At 34.7% G+C, this 17,103-nt stretch overlaps 1 protein-coding gene across 5 annotated transcripts; it reads right to left on the minus strand.

Moving 5' to 3' along the window:
* On the minus strand, positions 1-10,138 carry LOC107803850 (receptor-like cytosolic serine/threonine-protein kinase RBK2). Of its 5 annotated transcripts, none has more exons than XM_075238479.1 (10): positions 9,688-10,138; positions 9,457-9,585; positions 8,638-8,704; positions 8,181-8,543; positions 7,803-8,054; positions 7,540-7,694; positions 2,147-2,226; positions 1,927-2,062; positions 1,683-1,832; positions 1-473 (listed from the first exon to the last, which is right to left on the minus strand). In XM_075238479.1, the coding sequence occupies exons 4-10, from the start codon at positions 8,524-8,526 to the stop codon at positions 303-305; spliced, it is 1,290 nt and encodes a 429-aa protein (XP_075094580.1). In that variant the 5' UTR covers positions 8,527-8,543; positions 8,638-8,704; positions 9,457-9,585; positions 9,688-10,138; the 3' UTR covers positions 1-302. The 5 variants fall into 5 exon arrangements, 4 of the variants coding, with proteins under 4 accessions (XP_075094580.1, XP_075094581.1, XP_075094582.1 ...); XM_075238480.1 differs by lacking the exon at positions 9,688-10,138 and adding an exon at positions 9,206-9,251; XR_001652089.2 differs by lacking the exons at positions 9,457-9,585; positions 9,688-10,138 and adding an exon at positions 1,491-1,568 and having other exon boundaries at positions 8,638-9,166.
* Between the last annotated feature and the right edge of the window lie 6,965 nt (positions 10,139-17,103).

Here is a 17,103-nt window from a genome sequence, read left to right on the forward strand (position 1 = left end):
TTTGACTGGACAAGGCTTCATATTACAGGGTGGTAATTTGGGCAAGACAAATTACAAAAAAATACAAATTTTATACACTTTCGCAGCTGCCTAATGTAAATAGTTTCGGCAGCGGGTCACTATGTTTCCCATGGCATTTGAATGAGTGAGGGCCTTTATACCTCTTTCTCAAATTCCATGCAAAACAGGGAAGATTATCTGAAAGTACATATGAGGGTAAAAAACACACCCAAAAAACTTAATTTTCCTTTAAGCTGTGACTAAACTATGTGACAAAATGATTAACAATTCTAGCTAAGCTGCTAAGGGGTCTTTATGTTGTCTTCAGAAACTGAATTTCTTAGCTTAAGCTGTTTAAGATCATGCAAACATTTTGTCGAGTTGTACTCGGCTGCATCCAGGAGTTCTTCTGAATATGTCCTTCGCATGCATTTCTTATTGTAGCCGTCATCAGTTCTCAGCAGGACCATAACCTGCAATAAGTAAAGGATCATTGTTACTGATCTGGACAAGTTTTCTCTTGGTTAATGCAAGGACGATTAGTCGCAGAGAAGTACTAGCTGCTCCAACAATTTCAGCCATTGTGTTCTTCATAAGATGAATCAAAATTAGGTGGAATGAGGAAAAACGCTAAAGAAGGGGAGCCTTAGCGTAACTGGTAAAGTTGCTGCCATGTGACCAGGAGGTCATGGGTTCGAGCCATGAAAACAGCCTCTTGCAAAAATGCAGGGTAAGACTGCATACAGTAGACCCTTATGGTCCGGCCCTTCCCTGGACCCCGCGCATAGCGGAAGCTTAGTGCACCGGGCTGCCCCTTGAGGAAGAAGACCAAAGATAAACACTGAAAGAGGTGTTGTGATACTGGAAAGTTAATGAGATAGATTATTTTAAAGAATTATAAAAAACGAACGCATATATATTTAATAGAGATGTTGGTGGAGGTGAGCGGTGTATGGATGCCTTTCGATCTGAAAGATATGCAGGTATCTATCAAGATCATCAATTCGTTTGTTATCATCTAAAAGAAAAAGAAAAAGAAAGACAAAATGTCTACTGAAATTAGTAATTAACATAACAGAGAACTTCTTACAAGTGTTTGCAATCAAGAAAATTTCCCTTTTTCATTTAGGTTCCTATGCATACATAAGCAGATGTGCAGACCTCTATATATCAGCAGGTTACTTATTTTCACCTAAAATGCACACTACAGCATTTTCTTTTCTTTTACTATATAAAATTCATACAACAACATGCACTTGATATATTGGAGTTTTCTCTTCTTAACTCTTGTTTTATGGGTTAGATGATCAAATGGATTTAATAGCTTTACCCTCCTTATGGCTCAACAATTGCAAATTGTAACCTCTATTTTTTACCTCTACAAAATAATTTATCCTTTCAAATATCAAGAAGAAAAGATAGATGATTGAATGCTATCTCTTACTAGCTATAGAGTTATAAGTTATAACCAGCAGTTTTTGTATTTCTACCTCTTGTGCCCCAAGTGGAAGTTTTTGCCTTGAGAATTAACCTAGTAAACTTATCAAAAAGTTAGCGAGTCCCTAGTCCTGTGGAAAAAAATGGAATAATATAGTAGCAGAAGAACACGCACCTCTATAATACGAAAATAACTTGAATTGCAAAACTACAGGAAATCAGGGTGATAGAAAATAACTACTTGCCTGATTCATTCTAGGCCGCATAAGTGGGTTCTGTTCTACACATAAGCCAGCTGTTAGAATAACATGCCGCATCTCTTTTGGATTGTACTTATCACCAAGAACAGGATCAATTAGTCCTTTCATGTCGTGCTTATCGAGCAGAGGCTTTGCCTACAGTTGAATACGTGTATGCTCGTATGGTAAGGATGTATTCCTGAACTACAGAAAAAAAGAATATGATTCAAGACTTGACACAAGAAAGTACCCAAAGCACAAGGCTCTGCTGTGAATCATCTAATGCTTGTCTTCCAGTTATTATCTCCAATAGCAGCACACCGAAAGAAAATACATCGGTTTTCTCATCCACAATGCCATGCATAAAATACTCCGGAGCAAAATAACTGAAAATATCAAGAAGAATGCATTAGATGAAGATATAGAGACATATTCAAAGCTTTCAATTCAGATTTCAGCGACTGACAGACCCAAATGTGCCTTCAAACTTGCCCACATTATGATGTGTCCACTCTTTGGGAAGCCACTTCGCAAGGCCAAAGTCACAAATCTGTATCCACAATTTGCTGACCATCGTTAGTGTATGCCCACATGCTTAGAATAGGCAATAATCAAGGGTAAATTGCAGCAAACAACCAACACTCAAGTCATAGTGTCTACTAAATTGCATGGAACTCAAAGAATACTTTAACTGACTAAAATGAGAAGTAGAACCTCTTCGCTAGTAATTTCTCTTTATCATGACTATTGGACCATTGCAATTTGCATTTATTAGACTGGCTTATGCGTTAACTGTACTTAATATATAAAACTAAATACAGAAGATGGAAGTGTGACTTCTATTTCTAATCCTGGGACAAATGAAATTTATATCTCTCAGATTTCTCCAGCATACATTCTGAAATATAAAGATCGTCCATGTATTGCATATTCTCATGTAAATTCCTTCATGCATTATTACATTACGTAGTGTAAGTATGATATGCTTCTGATACATCTTCGTCATGTCATATAATCATATACACATTTTTCCAGGAATAGATGCCATACAGTAACTTTGATCAGACATCTCGGAACACAAAATGATATGATACAAATATGAATATTATATCCTAACAATAATGAAGATCTGTGTTCTTAGAAAAGTGGATAAACACTAGATTCACAAAGGATGTCACAACCTCTACACCTCCAGTCCACCACCAGCAATTAGAAAAACAGACACTACAAAAATTCCACGCTTAGAAATGCCAAGCTAGAAAATGGGACTGTATCATGGAGGACAACCTAACCAAACTAAAAAAGATGATTTCGGACCGTTTATTAACTTACACCTGTAAATTAATTAATAAATTTCTATAATCATCATTCATTCAAGAAACAAAGATTCATGCATTAAAATGATTATGTCAAAGAAAATTCGCTCTGCACGTACACTAGATGGTAAGCTACTACATTATAAAGGATATCTCGGAGAATATGATGACATAAATTTTTTTCAAATTTTCTTCAGAGAAGCACTTCCATCCATGAATATACTCTTAGCTGCTAAGCATAAAAGAAAGGATCGTGTTCTTCAATATCTTCTTTGTAAAAAACAGAATGGAGAATGCGGAATTCTGATCATCAGTACATGTCTATGATCGCACTCTTATAGTCCAAAGAGTAACATTTGATTACCAGGACAACCTGGGGCTTTACTTCATAGAAAACAAACTGATGTTTAACTTTACTATTATCTTGGAGCCAAAACATCATATGATATACTATACATGAAATGTTAAACTACCAGTGACTTGACTTCCTTCCATTGTCTAGCGTATACGAAAGGAAATTCGACAATCATCCATACCACTCACTAATTTTCTTCTCATGTAAATAATAGAAATTCCATTTAGTTTTGAACTGCTTTCTGGTGGAGGTATATCTCAAGTACTTTACATTACATGACAAGTGCATTACCTTATTTTAACTACATACATGAAAAACCTCTCAATTAGGAAAAATTTCCTTAAAATAGATATAAATAATTCAAATCACAAACAATGAATAAACTAATTTCAAAGATCTCTCACATGCGTGCATCTGGAATAAAAGGATATTTTCATGTCTATTATTAATCAAATGAATGACCTTAATAGACAAACACTCTTACACTCAGAAGGCACTGACTTACAGAATAACAATCCTCATCAAACTTTGTTTTTAACTTTTTTTTTCTTAGAAATATTTTTAGATAGGCTACCTATTATACACAGACAAACACATCGGTTTCTAGAGGCTATCATTGTGTCAAGGAGTTCCAAGTGTGACTGCTGAAATAGTAAATGCTGACAACCAAAATTTTCACAAACATTGAATGTCTTCACAGCAGCTTAAGCCCTGAAATTTAGTGCAGCGCAATAGGTATTTCGCATCCCTTAAACAGCAGTTCGGGGCAAACGACCAGGTATTAAGGCATGCACGTCAACACCCATAGGTCCTGTCCATGGCACTATACAAAATGAAGCTGGCAAACCGATATAATAGTTGTTGAAACGACGATTATGCATTATATCTTGGCGATCAAGAAGAGAAAATTTGAAATTTAGTAATTAAAAGTTTAGAACTAGTCATTAAATTTTAAGTATAAACTTACAACTGTATCTTTGCATCGAAAGAAATTTAAACTGACTTTTGGACTTGGTTGACATGATTTTACTTTTTATATTTTGCTTGATTGCAGTTATCTACAAAAATGTCTAAGATAGTGTATTATAGGTTATTATGAATACATTCTAAAAAAAGGAGATTTGTTGAGGTGAGTTGTAGTAACATATTTTGAATTATGTTTTATTAATATAATTTAAATTATGTTTTTTTAAATACAATATTGTTTCAATTATTTGTTCATTTTCTCACTACTTCAAAATATCGACACCGCTTATGAAAAATTCATGTGTGCACCCCTGACTCTTGCTATCTTTGTTCTTCTTTATTTTCCTTTTCCCGCTAATATACTATCTCTCTCGGCCACCTCTCATGCTAATCTCTATTAAACAAATCTCTTTTATGAAAACTATTTTTCGTTCAAAAGGATGCTTTCGAAGCACGAGATTTGAACGTTATACACAATGTGTCTCACATAAGTTTGTGCTCATATATTTTTAGTTCCTTGCTATCTTTGTACTTTTCTATTTCCCGAATGCACTACCTCTCTTTGTCGCGTCTCATGTGTTTTGAATGTTAATCCATTTTTAACTCTTGCTATCTTTGTTTTTATCGATTTCCCTGTTCCCACTCATACACTACCTCTCTATCTGTCCTGCTAATCTCTACCAAAGGAATCTCTTTTATGAAAGTGTGTCTTTTATTCAAAATAATGCTTTTGAAATATGTGTTTTGAACGTTATATACATGTGAGATATCACATGAGTTCGTCTTTTCTCAAACAGTAATAATTAGATCCACAAACGGCATAAAAGTAGTGCTGGAATATTATCTATACTTTGAACGTTATACATGTAAGATATCACATGAATTTGTTTTTTTTCTCCTTAACCGGTAATAATTATATTCATAAAGGATAGATTACATATATGAGATATCACATGAATTTGTTTCTTACTTAACCGGTAATAATTACAGTCATAAAAGATTGATTATACATGTGAGATATCATTTGAACGTTATACATGTGAGGTATCACATGAACGTTATACACGTGAGGTATCATTTGAACGTTATACATGTGAGTATCACATGAACGTTATACATGTGAGCAAAAATCCAAAAGTGTAGACCTCTTCTAAACTTAGAGGGACTCTATAAATTCAAGTAATGTTTCTACCTCATTTGCATATCCCACACGAGAAGTGACATAACAAGATACAATCTTAATCCTCTTGACTGACTTTTGCTTGTCTTCAAAACATCTCGAGTTCTTTTCTCACTTTCTTCCAACTCTTGCCTATACCAACAACTCAAAAAATTCCATGTATTCCCAGGCATGGGGCATTTGATACTGGAAAAGTTGAAAAGTAACTGCCATAGCTGGTCAGTGCAAAAAAAGATGATTAATGGTTCCCGTTTGGCAGCCATATAAATAGCATCTGCGGCATAAGGGTAACCCTCTTTTTCTGAAGGTTATCAGTAGTGAGGCAAACCTCCTTTGCCACAATCCAAGAGAAGCACATCACCTTATGAGGAGCTCTTGACGTCTAGACTTGTTTCAAGTCCATGGTTTGGCATGTTGTACTTCCTTGGTCAAAACCTTTGACTGAAAACACACCTTTGTTGAAGCCTTTCCCTTTCAGAGATCTACAGTAGGTGAGCAACCTTGAAACTTTTTCAATAACTAATAAAAAATCACACATTCTCTAGTATTCCGAATCAGATTTCTTCTCAAGTTACGTATCCAGTTCCGTTATCTATAGAGTCTCTTTTATGAAAGCTTGTCCTTTCTTCAAGAAGATAGTTTTGAAACGCGTGTTTTTAACGTTACACACGAGGTATCTCATATAACGTGTACCCATCCATTTTTAACTTTTTCTATCTTTGTTCTTCTCTATTTCCCCTTTCCCACTGATACATTACCTCTTTCTGTTGCCTCTCCTGCTAGTCTCCATTAGAAAACATGTTTCAAGCAGTACATAGGATGTATCGCACAAAACTATCCAATTTGTATCCATCCATGTTTTTACTCTTGCTATCTTTGTTCTTCACTATTCTCTTTTCTCACGAACACTGCCTCTCTCGGTCACACCTCCTGCTAGTCTCCATTAAAGGAATCTCTGTTATGAAAGCTTGTCTTTTCTTCAAAAGGATGCTGTTGAAACATGTGATTTGAACGTTATACACGATGTATCTCGCATGATATATGCGCACCTAATCCTTACTCTTACAACTTTGTTCTTCTCTATTTCCCTTTTTTCCACTAGTACACTACCTCCTCTCAGTCGCATCTCCTGCTAGTCTCCATGAGAAAACATTCTTTCAGCAGTACATAGGATATATCACACATAAAAATGTACTCATCCACTTTCTAACTCATTCTCTCTTTGCTCCTCTTTATATTATGTTCCACGCTACTACACCACTTATTGTGACAATAAACAGGCTTGTCACTAAATTTCACTTATTGCCATCTTTGCACCTCTCTATATCCCTTTCCCCATCCTGATACTAGCTTTCTTAGAAGAAGCTATCATCAAAGCCCACCACCAATAATCATTAACAAAATCCACCACAAACCAACAATCGCATCCAACCATTTGTGAGCCAAGGTCTCCTAACCGACAAAGTTAAGAAATTTACTGTGTAGCACTTAATTGTCAGTCTTAAAGTTAAAGTGCTTTTGACCATATACAAGCATTTGACCATATACAAGCAGAGAATATATTCTTCCAAGAGGAATTATTGGAGCATGCATAAGAAGCTGAGTAATGACTCTAATTCACCTAAAGCTAACCCTCTGATTCTCAAATCTGCTTATCGAATTCACTACTCCCTATCCTTGGCATAAGTTCTTCAAAATGTGGAAGCGGTTCCATCAAGAGACTAGCTTCCTTCCCACTTTTAGTTGTTACGAGGATATGAAGACGGGAAAGCAGAAGTGTGAGGGAAAATGTACCAATAGGTTTCTATCCATTCGAATAATCCTGGAAGAACTTCACCTATCTGACCTGAAGAATGCTACCAGTAATTTTAGCGAAGGTACGTAATCTATTTTAACATCTCTCTTCACAGCATTCAGGCTAATATGAAAAAACATATATATGCAGGGCAACTATTGAAAACCCTACTTATGTAACACACATGATCTCAGCATATATGTTGGATATAATCTTTTCTTCCCTTAATTGTCAATCTTAAATGCAAGTACCTGAGGCACAAAATCCTCCGTAAGTAGAATATTATCAGCTTTAATATCTCTGTGTATAATCCGCCTTTGGCAATTCTCGTGAAGGTAAAGTAGGCCATTTGCAATACCAAAAATTATTTTGTACCTGGCAGCCCAATCTAGTTTATCCCTTGAGCCTGAAAAGACAGAAAACAGGCAAGTACCTTGTGTTAAAGCAAAAAAGGGAAGTTCATCCATTACAAGAAGAGAAATTTAGTCTTGTAATGAGAAATTTTGAGACAGACCACGAAGAAATGATCCTAAGCTCCCTTGAGAAGATAACTCAAGAACAAGGTATGTCCCTCCTTCCACTCCATAACCAACCATCCTTGCGGTATTAGGATGGTCTACATGTGCTATAGTACCAATCTCACATAGGAAGCTAGTTTCCTGCTCCTCTGGTGTACCTTTATTGAGGCGCTTAACCGCGACAAGCTGACCATCAGGCAAACAACCCTTGTAAACTTCAGCATACCCTCCTTTGCCAATCAAGTTTTCTGTCAAACAAGGAGATCAACTGTAGGATACACATTTATGCTCAAGAAAGAGTATTAAATATAATCATATAGAAATGTATTAGCCTGAATGCAAAAAAGAGAGAGATGTTAAACCAGATTACAAACCTTCGCTAAAATTATTGGTAGCATTTTTCAGGTCAGATAGGCTGAAGTTCTTCCAGGAGGATTTGAAGTGATAGAAACCTGTTGCTACATTCTCCCTCGCACTTCTGCTTTTCCTTCTCGATATCCTCGGAACGGCTAAAGGTGGAAAGGTAGGTAGTCTCTTGATGGAGCTTCTCTTCCACATTTTGAAGAACTTGTGCCATCGAGAGGGCATCCGTGGATTTGACAAGCAGAAGTGAGAACCTGAGGGTTTAGCTTTAGGAGAATCGGAGCCATTCTCCTGGTTTCTGATGCACGCTTCAATAATTCCTCTAGGAGAAGAATCATCATGTTTATCATTTTCCATCTCAAACAACGTAAGGTCTACAACAAGTATTTTCGAGAAGATAATCCATCAGAATCAGAAGAAAAAAGAAACAAGTCAAACACAACTTCTTCGGAATACAGCTTATGTCACCTTGAGCAGAAACTGAGGAAGCGAGATTCTTCTGTGCAGAAACTACAGCTTTGTTCTGAGGTATGTACTGCATCCATAATGATTCTCTTAGCAGTTTTAAATTATCCAAATCATATCAAATCAAAAAGTTAAGATTTTGCTCTTTCCTTTTATGCTTTCCTTGGTCTTGCATCAAGGAAAATATAACTAATCCCAAAACAAAGAATTCAAATGGATTGCAGGTGGTTAATGCTCGAGTCAGGAAGTTCGGATTTAACGCATATACTAACGGAAGGCAACAAGGTAGCGGATGACTAGCAAAGCATGGAAGTAAATTGGAAGTTTTTGAAAGCTTAATGTTCAATGATGAACCCCTTTTTTTTCTTTATCTTATGAAATGATTGACTAGGTACTGTGTGTCCTAGACAAATCAAACTATTTACTGTAGTAAACTTTAGCAGTAATAATATTAGTTTCTTGTTTACCAAAAAACCTTCAACAATTCCTGATTTCACATAAACAAACACAAGGAAATGAAAATTTGTACACCAATCCAATAAGCAATGCTGAATAGCCTAATGAAACTTACTGATTATAAGCACCACACAAGATGTACTTTAATTTACAACTATGCCCTGTGAAAATATCGTATCCAGTCAGCTTATACTCCAAAAATTACAAAAACCAAAAACAACCCCTACCCCATCACACCTGGAAAAGAACCCCTAACCACCCCCCCCCCCAAAAAAAAAAAAAAAAAACAGATTACAGGCTAAGAACAAAAGGGCCCTAAGGAAAGAAAGACATTTTTTCGTTAGACCAGTGGAATGTAGGAGGTACCCGATAAAATAGTCGAGTTGCATGCAAGTTGGTCCGGCCACCACTTTTATACAAAAAAAAGTCCTATAAAACACAAAAGCAAAGACAATTGCTCTACACAAGCGCGGAAACTTACAGCTTTCTCCTTCTCTGCATCATAAACAAGAAAAAAGGAAAAAGCTATGAATCAAATCATAAAACAAGGAAAATCAGATGAAAAATAAAAAAGAATAGAAGAAACAAGGAACTCACAAAATATTTTTAAGATTCTTGATCAAGGCATGGAACAGAGAGTCCAAAGGAACATTATAAGAAGAGCAATTGAATAGAGGACAAAATCCAACGTAAGAATACCAATGTGGACCGATACTGCATTACTAGAGCCATGTTTAAAGTCAAAAGAGAAAACAACCTCAACAAATGTGTGTTTGTTAGTAATTAATTATCATCCATGTTTGTCCAAAAATTCAAGAAAAGATTCTATTAAAGATCCCTTTATCCCAAATCATAAATTCTACCCTTATCATTCTTGAAACTTTTCACGACACCATTACCCACCCCCCACCCCACCACCCTAAGAGAGGGGAGGGTGATCTTTCTTAGTAAAGATTTGTGACAAGTGGAGGGAGTTTGAGGAACAAATTAAATTGCTAATATTAAGGTCCCTAGTATTAATCGCAGCCTTAATTTTGAGACAGATACCGTAGAAAGGAGAGTGACTTTTGCCTATTTAGAAGTGACGGGGGATGGTTGGGACCCTGGGGAGAGAGGGGGGGGGGGTGTTTAGGGAGGTAACGTCCGTACGTTTAACAACATTGGAGGTAGCGGGCTGAGTTAGTGGGCTTGTACTTTTTAGGATTTTTTTTGTCCATCTAGGTTCGGGCTTAGCGGACTGGACCGGGCCGTATAATTTTTTATTTTTTTTAAAGTAAATTTTATTTTTCTTATTCAATGTTATTGATACTTAAGTGTTTGCAAACTTTTAAGGCTTAGAATTAAACTTTGAAGTTTAAAATTTTAAATTTTAAATTTGAATTTTACAATTTTAAAATTAAAATTTGAAAGTAAGTGGCTACAAAAAATTATTTAATAAGATCAATAGGCAATATGTAAGGATCAAGCTCCGAAGACTTTCATTTGATATTTTTATTGAATAATATATAATACTTCAAATTAACTTGCAAGTTCTTTTTTGATTTTGTTATTTTTGAACTTGCAAATTAAAAGTTTACAACAATTATAAAAAATAAAAAAAAATAGTTCATCACATGCTTTGCATCATTTTTGTAAGTTCATCTATGTCAACATGAGGTTCTTGGTTTCCGGCATTGGTTGAATCAGAACCATAAATTATTATATCTCCAATTTCTTGGTCCTCCGCTTCATCTACCTCGTCACACCCTTGATTTCGCCGTTCTGATCTTATCCAATCTCTGAAGCACACTAGAATTTTCAAAGCGTTGCTGCCCAATAAATGACGGGTATATCCTAGTTGCTGCCTTGCTTGGCTAAATGCGCTCTCTGATGCGACTGTTGAAATCGGCATATTTAGCACATCTCGAGCCATGGCCGAAAGAAAAGGAAATTGATTTGAGTTGCTCCTCCACCAACCCAGTGATAGAAATTCCTTTGTGCGGGGCTCTGCTAACTTTTGCAAGTGGAATTGAAGTTCATCAATATTCCTGCTACTGGTTTGTTGATGCTCCCCTAGTGTAGACCAAATCAAATAATCTTCAACACCATCATTATCATTCAAATCACTGATCCCAGATGTTGAAACTGAACTTGAAGGAATATTTGCATCTACAGCAGAAAAAGCATCAATAATGTTAGCATAATAATTATATAATATTTCTAAATATTTGTGTAGATCAGAAATACAAGTGTCAATATCAGGAGTTTCAGTTGGTCCAATATCCATATAAGAATATAAAGTAGTGATTAATTGACGACAAGTGGCCATTTTGATAGAAGGGTTTAAAATAGCACCAATTAGGTAAACATGGGGAATTGGGTAGAAATAGTTTTTAAACTTATCTAGCATAGATTCAGCAACAGAAGTATATCCTTCTTTCTTCTTCAAATTATGTAGTAAAAGAGAAATTTCAGCAATATGAACTAAACCATTTGCAATAGTAGGATAATAAGCTCCAGAAAAATTCTACATCTTACATAATTTTTATCTTCTTCTAGTCTATCAAAAAAATTCTAACACTTACTTCTTAATCTTCGATTCTTCTTAATAGGGAGGGGAGGCCTACTTGTATTACCACGACTTCCACCCCTAATATTTTGAGTTTGACTAGCATTACCAGGTGTGGCTGGTGGTGTTTCAAGATTATCAGGTGATGGAATATCATCTAAATTATCATCTATACCATAATTTTCTTGAAATCGCTCATAATCTACATTTAAATTTTCAGGTGAACTTTCAAAAATATGTGTAAAGCTACTAGAAGAACAAGCACCACCTCTTGATCTTTTGAAAGTTTTCTTACTACCACCTCTACTGGTGCAAACTTTTTTGGCTGCTCTAAATATATCTATTATGTAAATTAAATTAATAATTCTAAATAATAAAATAAGTGTACACCAAAAAAGAGAAAGATATGGAACGAGTGTACCGGAATTCCGGATGCCGCACTAAATTTGATATCAAAAATTAAACTTCAATTGATAGACCGATACTTGATAGTTGATACCACACTTCACTTGAATACTTGATATTTGATAATAATAATTTTGTAATGGCTAAACTAAATATTTGATGAAACTTGAAATAATAAGTAATTGAGAATTTAAGAACAATAATTAATAATATCAAGAGAGAATTGAGAGAGAATTAGAATAGTAAGAGAGTGAATTGTGATGAAAAATGAAGAAGAAGGGGGACTATTTATAGTTTTTAAAAGGTTAAAATTGTAATTTATCAAATATTAGGGGTGTGGGAGCTATTTTCTTAAGGGGTAGACCGAAATGGCCATTTCTGCAAAAAAGGGCCGTTGGCCAACGGTCATATTTGAATTTGACCGTTGGCAACGGTAAAAAAAAAAACTAAAAAAAAAAACCCTCGTTAAAAACCAAACTGAACCGGACTATAGCCCGTAAAAAACCCGTTAAATTTTAAACATCAGCTTTGCCCCGGAAATAGCGATGAATTTATTACAATAAAAAGAAATCTTTTCTTTTGTGCATTTTTTTAAAAAAGTATTCACAATTCAGTACTAGGAGAAAGAGCAAAAGTTACCAAAATTTTATTAGCTTCGAAAATATTGAGGGAAAGAGCTTCAATTCTGTCAACGAAATTATGATGAGAGCATATTCATTTTTGTACATAAAAGTCTTATTTGTGTATATATGGTTGATTAAAATGAGTTACAAAGTTGTATTGTACATATGACGGTGATTTGCTGGTCAAACACAAATATTAAAGGGATTCTTGTGAAAAAGCTCGTGCTTAAAGCTTGTCCAAAAAAATAATTCAAAATGGCGTCTTTAAAGAATAAATTTGTAAGCTCGCTAGATTATTTTTTTGTAGAATATATGAAAGTATTTGAAAAAAATAAGAATTTCAAAAACCTTGTTGACTTCGAATGAGGAAGTATGCAAATTGCATCTAATGGTAAGTAAAAGAGAAAATGTTGTTTATTAATACGTCAAGAATAACATATATCTACATACTTTGCAAAAAGATTAAGTTATAATAAGTAAATTCATGACTGAATAAAGCGAAATTTAATTTTTTTCCCCTTCTTTTAATAGTTGAAGCCTAAATTATTCCTTCTTCTCTCTTGAACAAAATGAGACTATCTTTCCTCTTTATTTTTTTGTGAAATTGTTTCCCAGTAAAAAGAAATTGTTTTCAAATTAAGTATAAAAAAAAAAAGAATTGGCGGAGAAGTGTTGCAATTGATGATTAATGTGAGTAGACTGGTAATAATGTTAAGAAGACAAAATCATTAAAGATGAATTGTATAATTTCTCATTCAGAAACTTTCATTTAAGAAGATTTTCCTTTTTTGTTGAGATGATGAATTGCATAGTTTTTCATACCGAAACTTTCATTTAAGGAGATTTCCCTTTTTAGTGGAAAGCAATGAAAATCTCAATCTAGAGTTGTGTACAAAATCCACAAAGTTGTGCATTTTAATTGTCTTAAAGGTTTAATAATCCAATTGTTACTCTCTCCGTCTCAAATTATTTATCGTGATTTCTAAAAATAGATATTTAATTTTTTTTCATTTTAAAAGTTTAAGATAATTTTTTTTCCATTTTATCCTTAATAGTAATTGTTCTTGAAGATGAAAATATCACATAAATAGACTAAATATTCAATAAAAAGATATTATATCTTAAGATATAAATAAGGGTAAAATAGTCTCTTCTAATTAATATTTTTTTAAGGGACGTGTAAAAGAAAAACACATAAATAATGCGAGACGAAGGGAGTAAATATTTAGATTACTAGTTCTTTATTTGAATTTAATCGTGATAAGTAGCAAATTAAATGCTTCTTATCTGGTATTAATTGTAGGATCAGATAGATAGAAAACTTTTCATGACAAAATCACCAGATTACATTTCCTGGCTGTAAGTATTTTTATCAGGCAAAATATTCTCTTCACTTCGGAAGTAACAAAGACATTTTGGGACGCGAAGAGAACAAAGTTTAAACCCTCCCACTTGTTATATCTAAAATTTTATTTTGGTTCAATGATAATTTCGTAACACAATTCGTCGAGTTTAATTCAATGTGCACATTGCTTTTTATTTTTCAAGTTACTTTTTTCTTGATGCTTATTTAGTTAGTGCAACATTAGTTATAGTCGAAATTCATCGAAGGACAAAACAAAGATAAAAAGAGATGGAAAGGTAAGAATTATTAAGCATGTGCAGAAAATATTCATCAAATATATTGATTTAATAAATTATCATATTGGCAGGAGAAGTAAAATCCAAATCCAAATTCGTAAGAATACTAATAACAGGGAAAGAATGTCTGTTTTTCTCTTAGATAAAGACTACACCCACTAGATATTTGTTTTAACCAACTTGCTATTTTATAACTAATGTGTTACAGTTTTAATATAATTATTTTAAATTTCTTGGTTGCATCCCCACATTGGGCAAAAGCTATTGACGACTTATGTTTTGTATTACTTCATCCGGATATTCTGTAACAATTTGTCATTACTTATATAAGTTTGGCTACTAAGTGAAGGATTTTGTGGACATTTCGAGTTTACTTTTCTTTTTCTTTTTTTTTTTAAAAATGCAATAAACAAGGAAGCCTTGTTTTATGGACAATGTTCCTTGCCCTTTCTTCCAATCTAATGAGCTTAATATGCTCCATTTATTTGTTTAATTGCCACTACCCTTTGAAGAGCTGGTATATATAGAACTCAAATCATGGTATTCAACGGTACCTTTTTTTTTTAAAATGAAAAAAATTACTATTATTTACATGGTCGTGACAGAAAATTTTAGAAAAATGTGGATTCAAGACATTTATATAAGCAGAATTAATTTCGCGACTCTCATTTGAACCGTCTAAATTAATTGAAATAGTCATCTCCTACAAAGGTTAGAAAGAAATGGCTGACATTTGGGGTTTTAGGACATCGATATATCCTAAAATGAAAAAAAAGAAGACAACTTGAGATGCTCTCATGGAATCACTGACTACTTGAATAAATTATAGTAGAACAATATCAGATGATATAAATGGTGAAGTTTGTAAGTGAAGAAGCATCCAAATAAGTGGAATTGAATTTTGAAAAGAAAGGAGAGAGTTATTGTAAAACATGTTAGGTGATATTTATTTTCTTGTAAGGTTTTTAACAAATACAACATATATATATATATATATATATATATATATATATATATATATATATATATATATATATATATGAGGGGTCCTTTCTCTACCGGTTACTAGGTTCATTTTTACTTGTAGTCTATTTGGCCAAGCTTTTAAAAGAACAAAAGTGCTTTTGAGTGGAAGTAGAAACAATTTTTGAGAAGTAAAAAAAGTAGTTTTTCATCGAAAGTATTTTTTTGAAGAGCACTTCTGAGAAAAATATACTTAGAACAACAACATCATATCCAGTATTATCCTACACCATGGGGTCTGGGGAGGGTAGTGTGTACGCAGACCTTACCCCTACCTTGTGAGGATAGAGAGGCTGTTTCCAATAGACCCTCGGCTCAGGAAAGCATAAGCACTACATTAATGAAAATATAGACAAGAAAGGACAGTACTAAAAAGTCATATAAAAGCAGAATAAAAACAACAAGACAGTACGGTGATCAACAATGAAAGAAAACAACGGTTAGTCATAAAAACCTACTACCAACAGAAGGCGAGACTGCGTGCCAATACTACTGTTATGAATACTCTAGACTACCTATTATACTACCTTAATCCTCGACCTCCATACCTTCCTATCAAGGGTCATGTCTTCGGTCAGCTGAAGCTGCGCCATATCTTGCCTAATCACCTCTCCCACCTCTTCTTTGGCCTACCTCTACCTCTCCGTAGGCCCTCCAATGTCAACCTCTCACATCTCCTCATTGGGGCGTCTGTGCTCCTCCTCCTCACATGACCAAACTAACTAAGTCGCGCTTCCCGCATCTTGTCCTCAATAGGGGCCACACTCACCTTGTCGCAAATAACCTCATTTCTGATCCTATCTAACCTGGTGTGCCCGCACATCCATCTCAACATCCTCATCTCTGCTACCTTCATCTTCTGGACATGAGTGATCTTGACTGACTCATCCCCATACAACATCGTTGGTCTGAGCACCACTCTGTAGAACTTACCCTTAAGTTTTGGTGGTACCTTCTTGTCACACAAAACACCCGAAGCGAGTATCCATTTCATCCATTTCGCCCCAATACGATGAGTGGCATCTTCATCAATCTCCCCATTGTAACGACCTGGCCGATCATTTTGAGTATTACAACATCGTTTCCTCACTTTACTGCTCAATTTATGCCTTACAGTTATTTTATAATTTACCGGGTTAGTTGATTCGGGTCCGGAAAGATTTTTAAGTGAAATGAGACACTTAGTCTCATAATTGAAAACTTAGGTTAAAATAGTGACTGGATGTCGACTTATGTGTAAACGACCCCGGAATGGAGTTTTGATGATTTCAATAGCTCCGTATGGTGATTTTGGACTTAGAAGCGTGTCCAAAAAATTATTTGGAGGTCCGTAGTGGAATTAGGCTTGAAATGGCGAAAGTCGAATTTTTGGAAAGTTTTGACTGAGGGGGTTGACTTTTTGATATCGGGGTCGAAATTCGATTCTGAAAATTTTAATAGGTCCGTTATGTCATTTATGACTTGTGTGCAAAATTTGAGGTTAATCAGACTTGATTTGATAGTTCCGGCGTCGTTTGTGAAAACTTAAAATTTTAAAGTTCATTAGGCTTGAATTGGGGTATGATTCGTGATTTTAGCATTGTTTGAGGTGATTTGAGGGTTCAACTAAGTTCGTATGATGTTTTGGGACTTGATGATATGTTTGGTTGAGGTCCCGGGGGGCTCGGGGTGAGTTTCGGGAGGTTAACCGATCATTTTTGGACTTGGCATGTTGGATGAAGACTGCTGGTGTGTTTTTCTGATTTCTGTCACGACCCAAAATCCATTACAGGT

This window comes from Nicotiana tabacum, chromosome 19 (genome assembly GCF_000715075.1).
Source record: "Nicotiana tabacum cultivar K326 chromosome 19, ASM71507v2, whole genome shotgun sequence".
Lineage (NCBI taxonomy): Eukaryota > Viridiplantae > Streptophyta > Magnoliopsida > Solanales > Solanaceae > Nicotiana > Nicotiana tabacum.

What these genes read in the sequence shown, in the direction of transcription:
- LOC107803850 (XM_016627639.2), bottom strand. Translation starts at nt 8,710, where the DNA reads ATGCAGTACATACCTCAGAACAAAGCTGTAGTTTCTGCACAGAAGAAT. An exon ending in AAGTTTGAAGGCACATTTGG is followed by an intron (nt 2,063 to 2,146) that starts GTCTGTCAGTCG and finishes TGATATTTTCAG; the next exon opens with TTATTTTGCTCCGGAGTATT. An exon ending in AGCAGAGCCTTGTGCTTTGG is followed by an intron (nt 1,833 to 1,926) that starts GTACTTTCTTGT and finishes ATTCAACTGTAG; the next exon opens with GCAAAGCCTCTGCTCGATAA.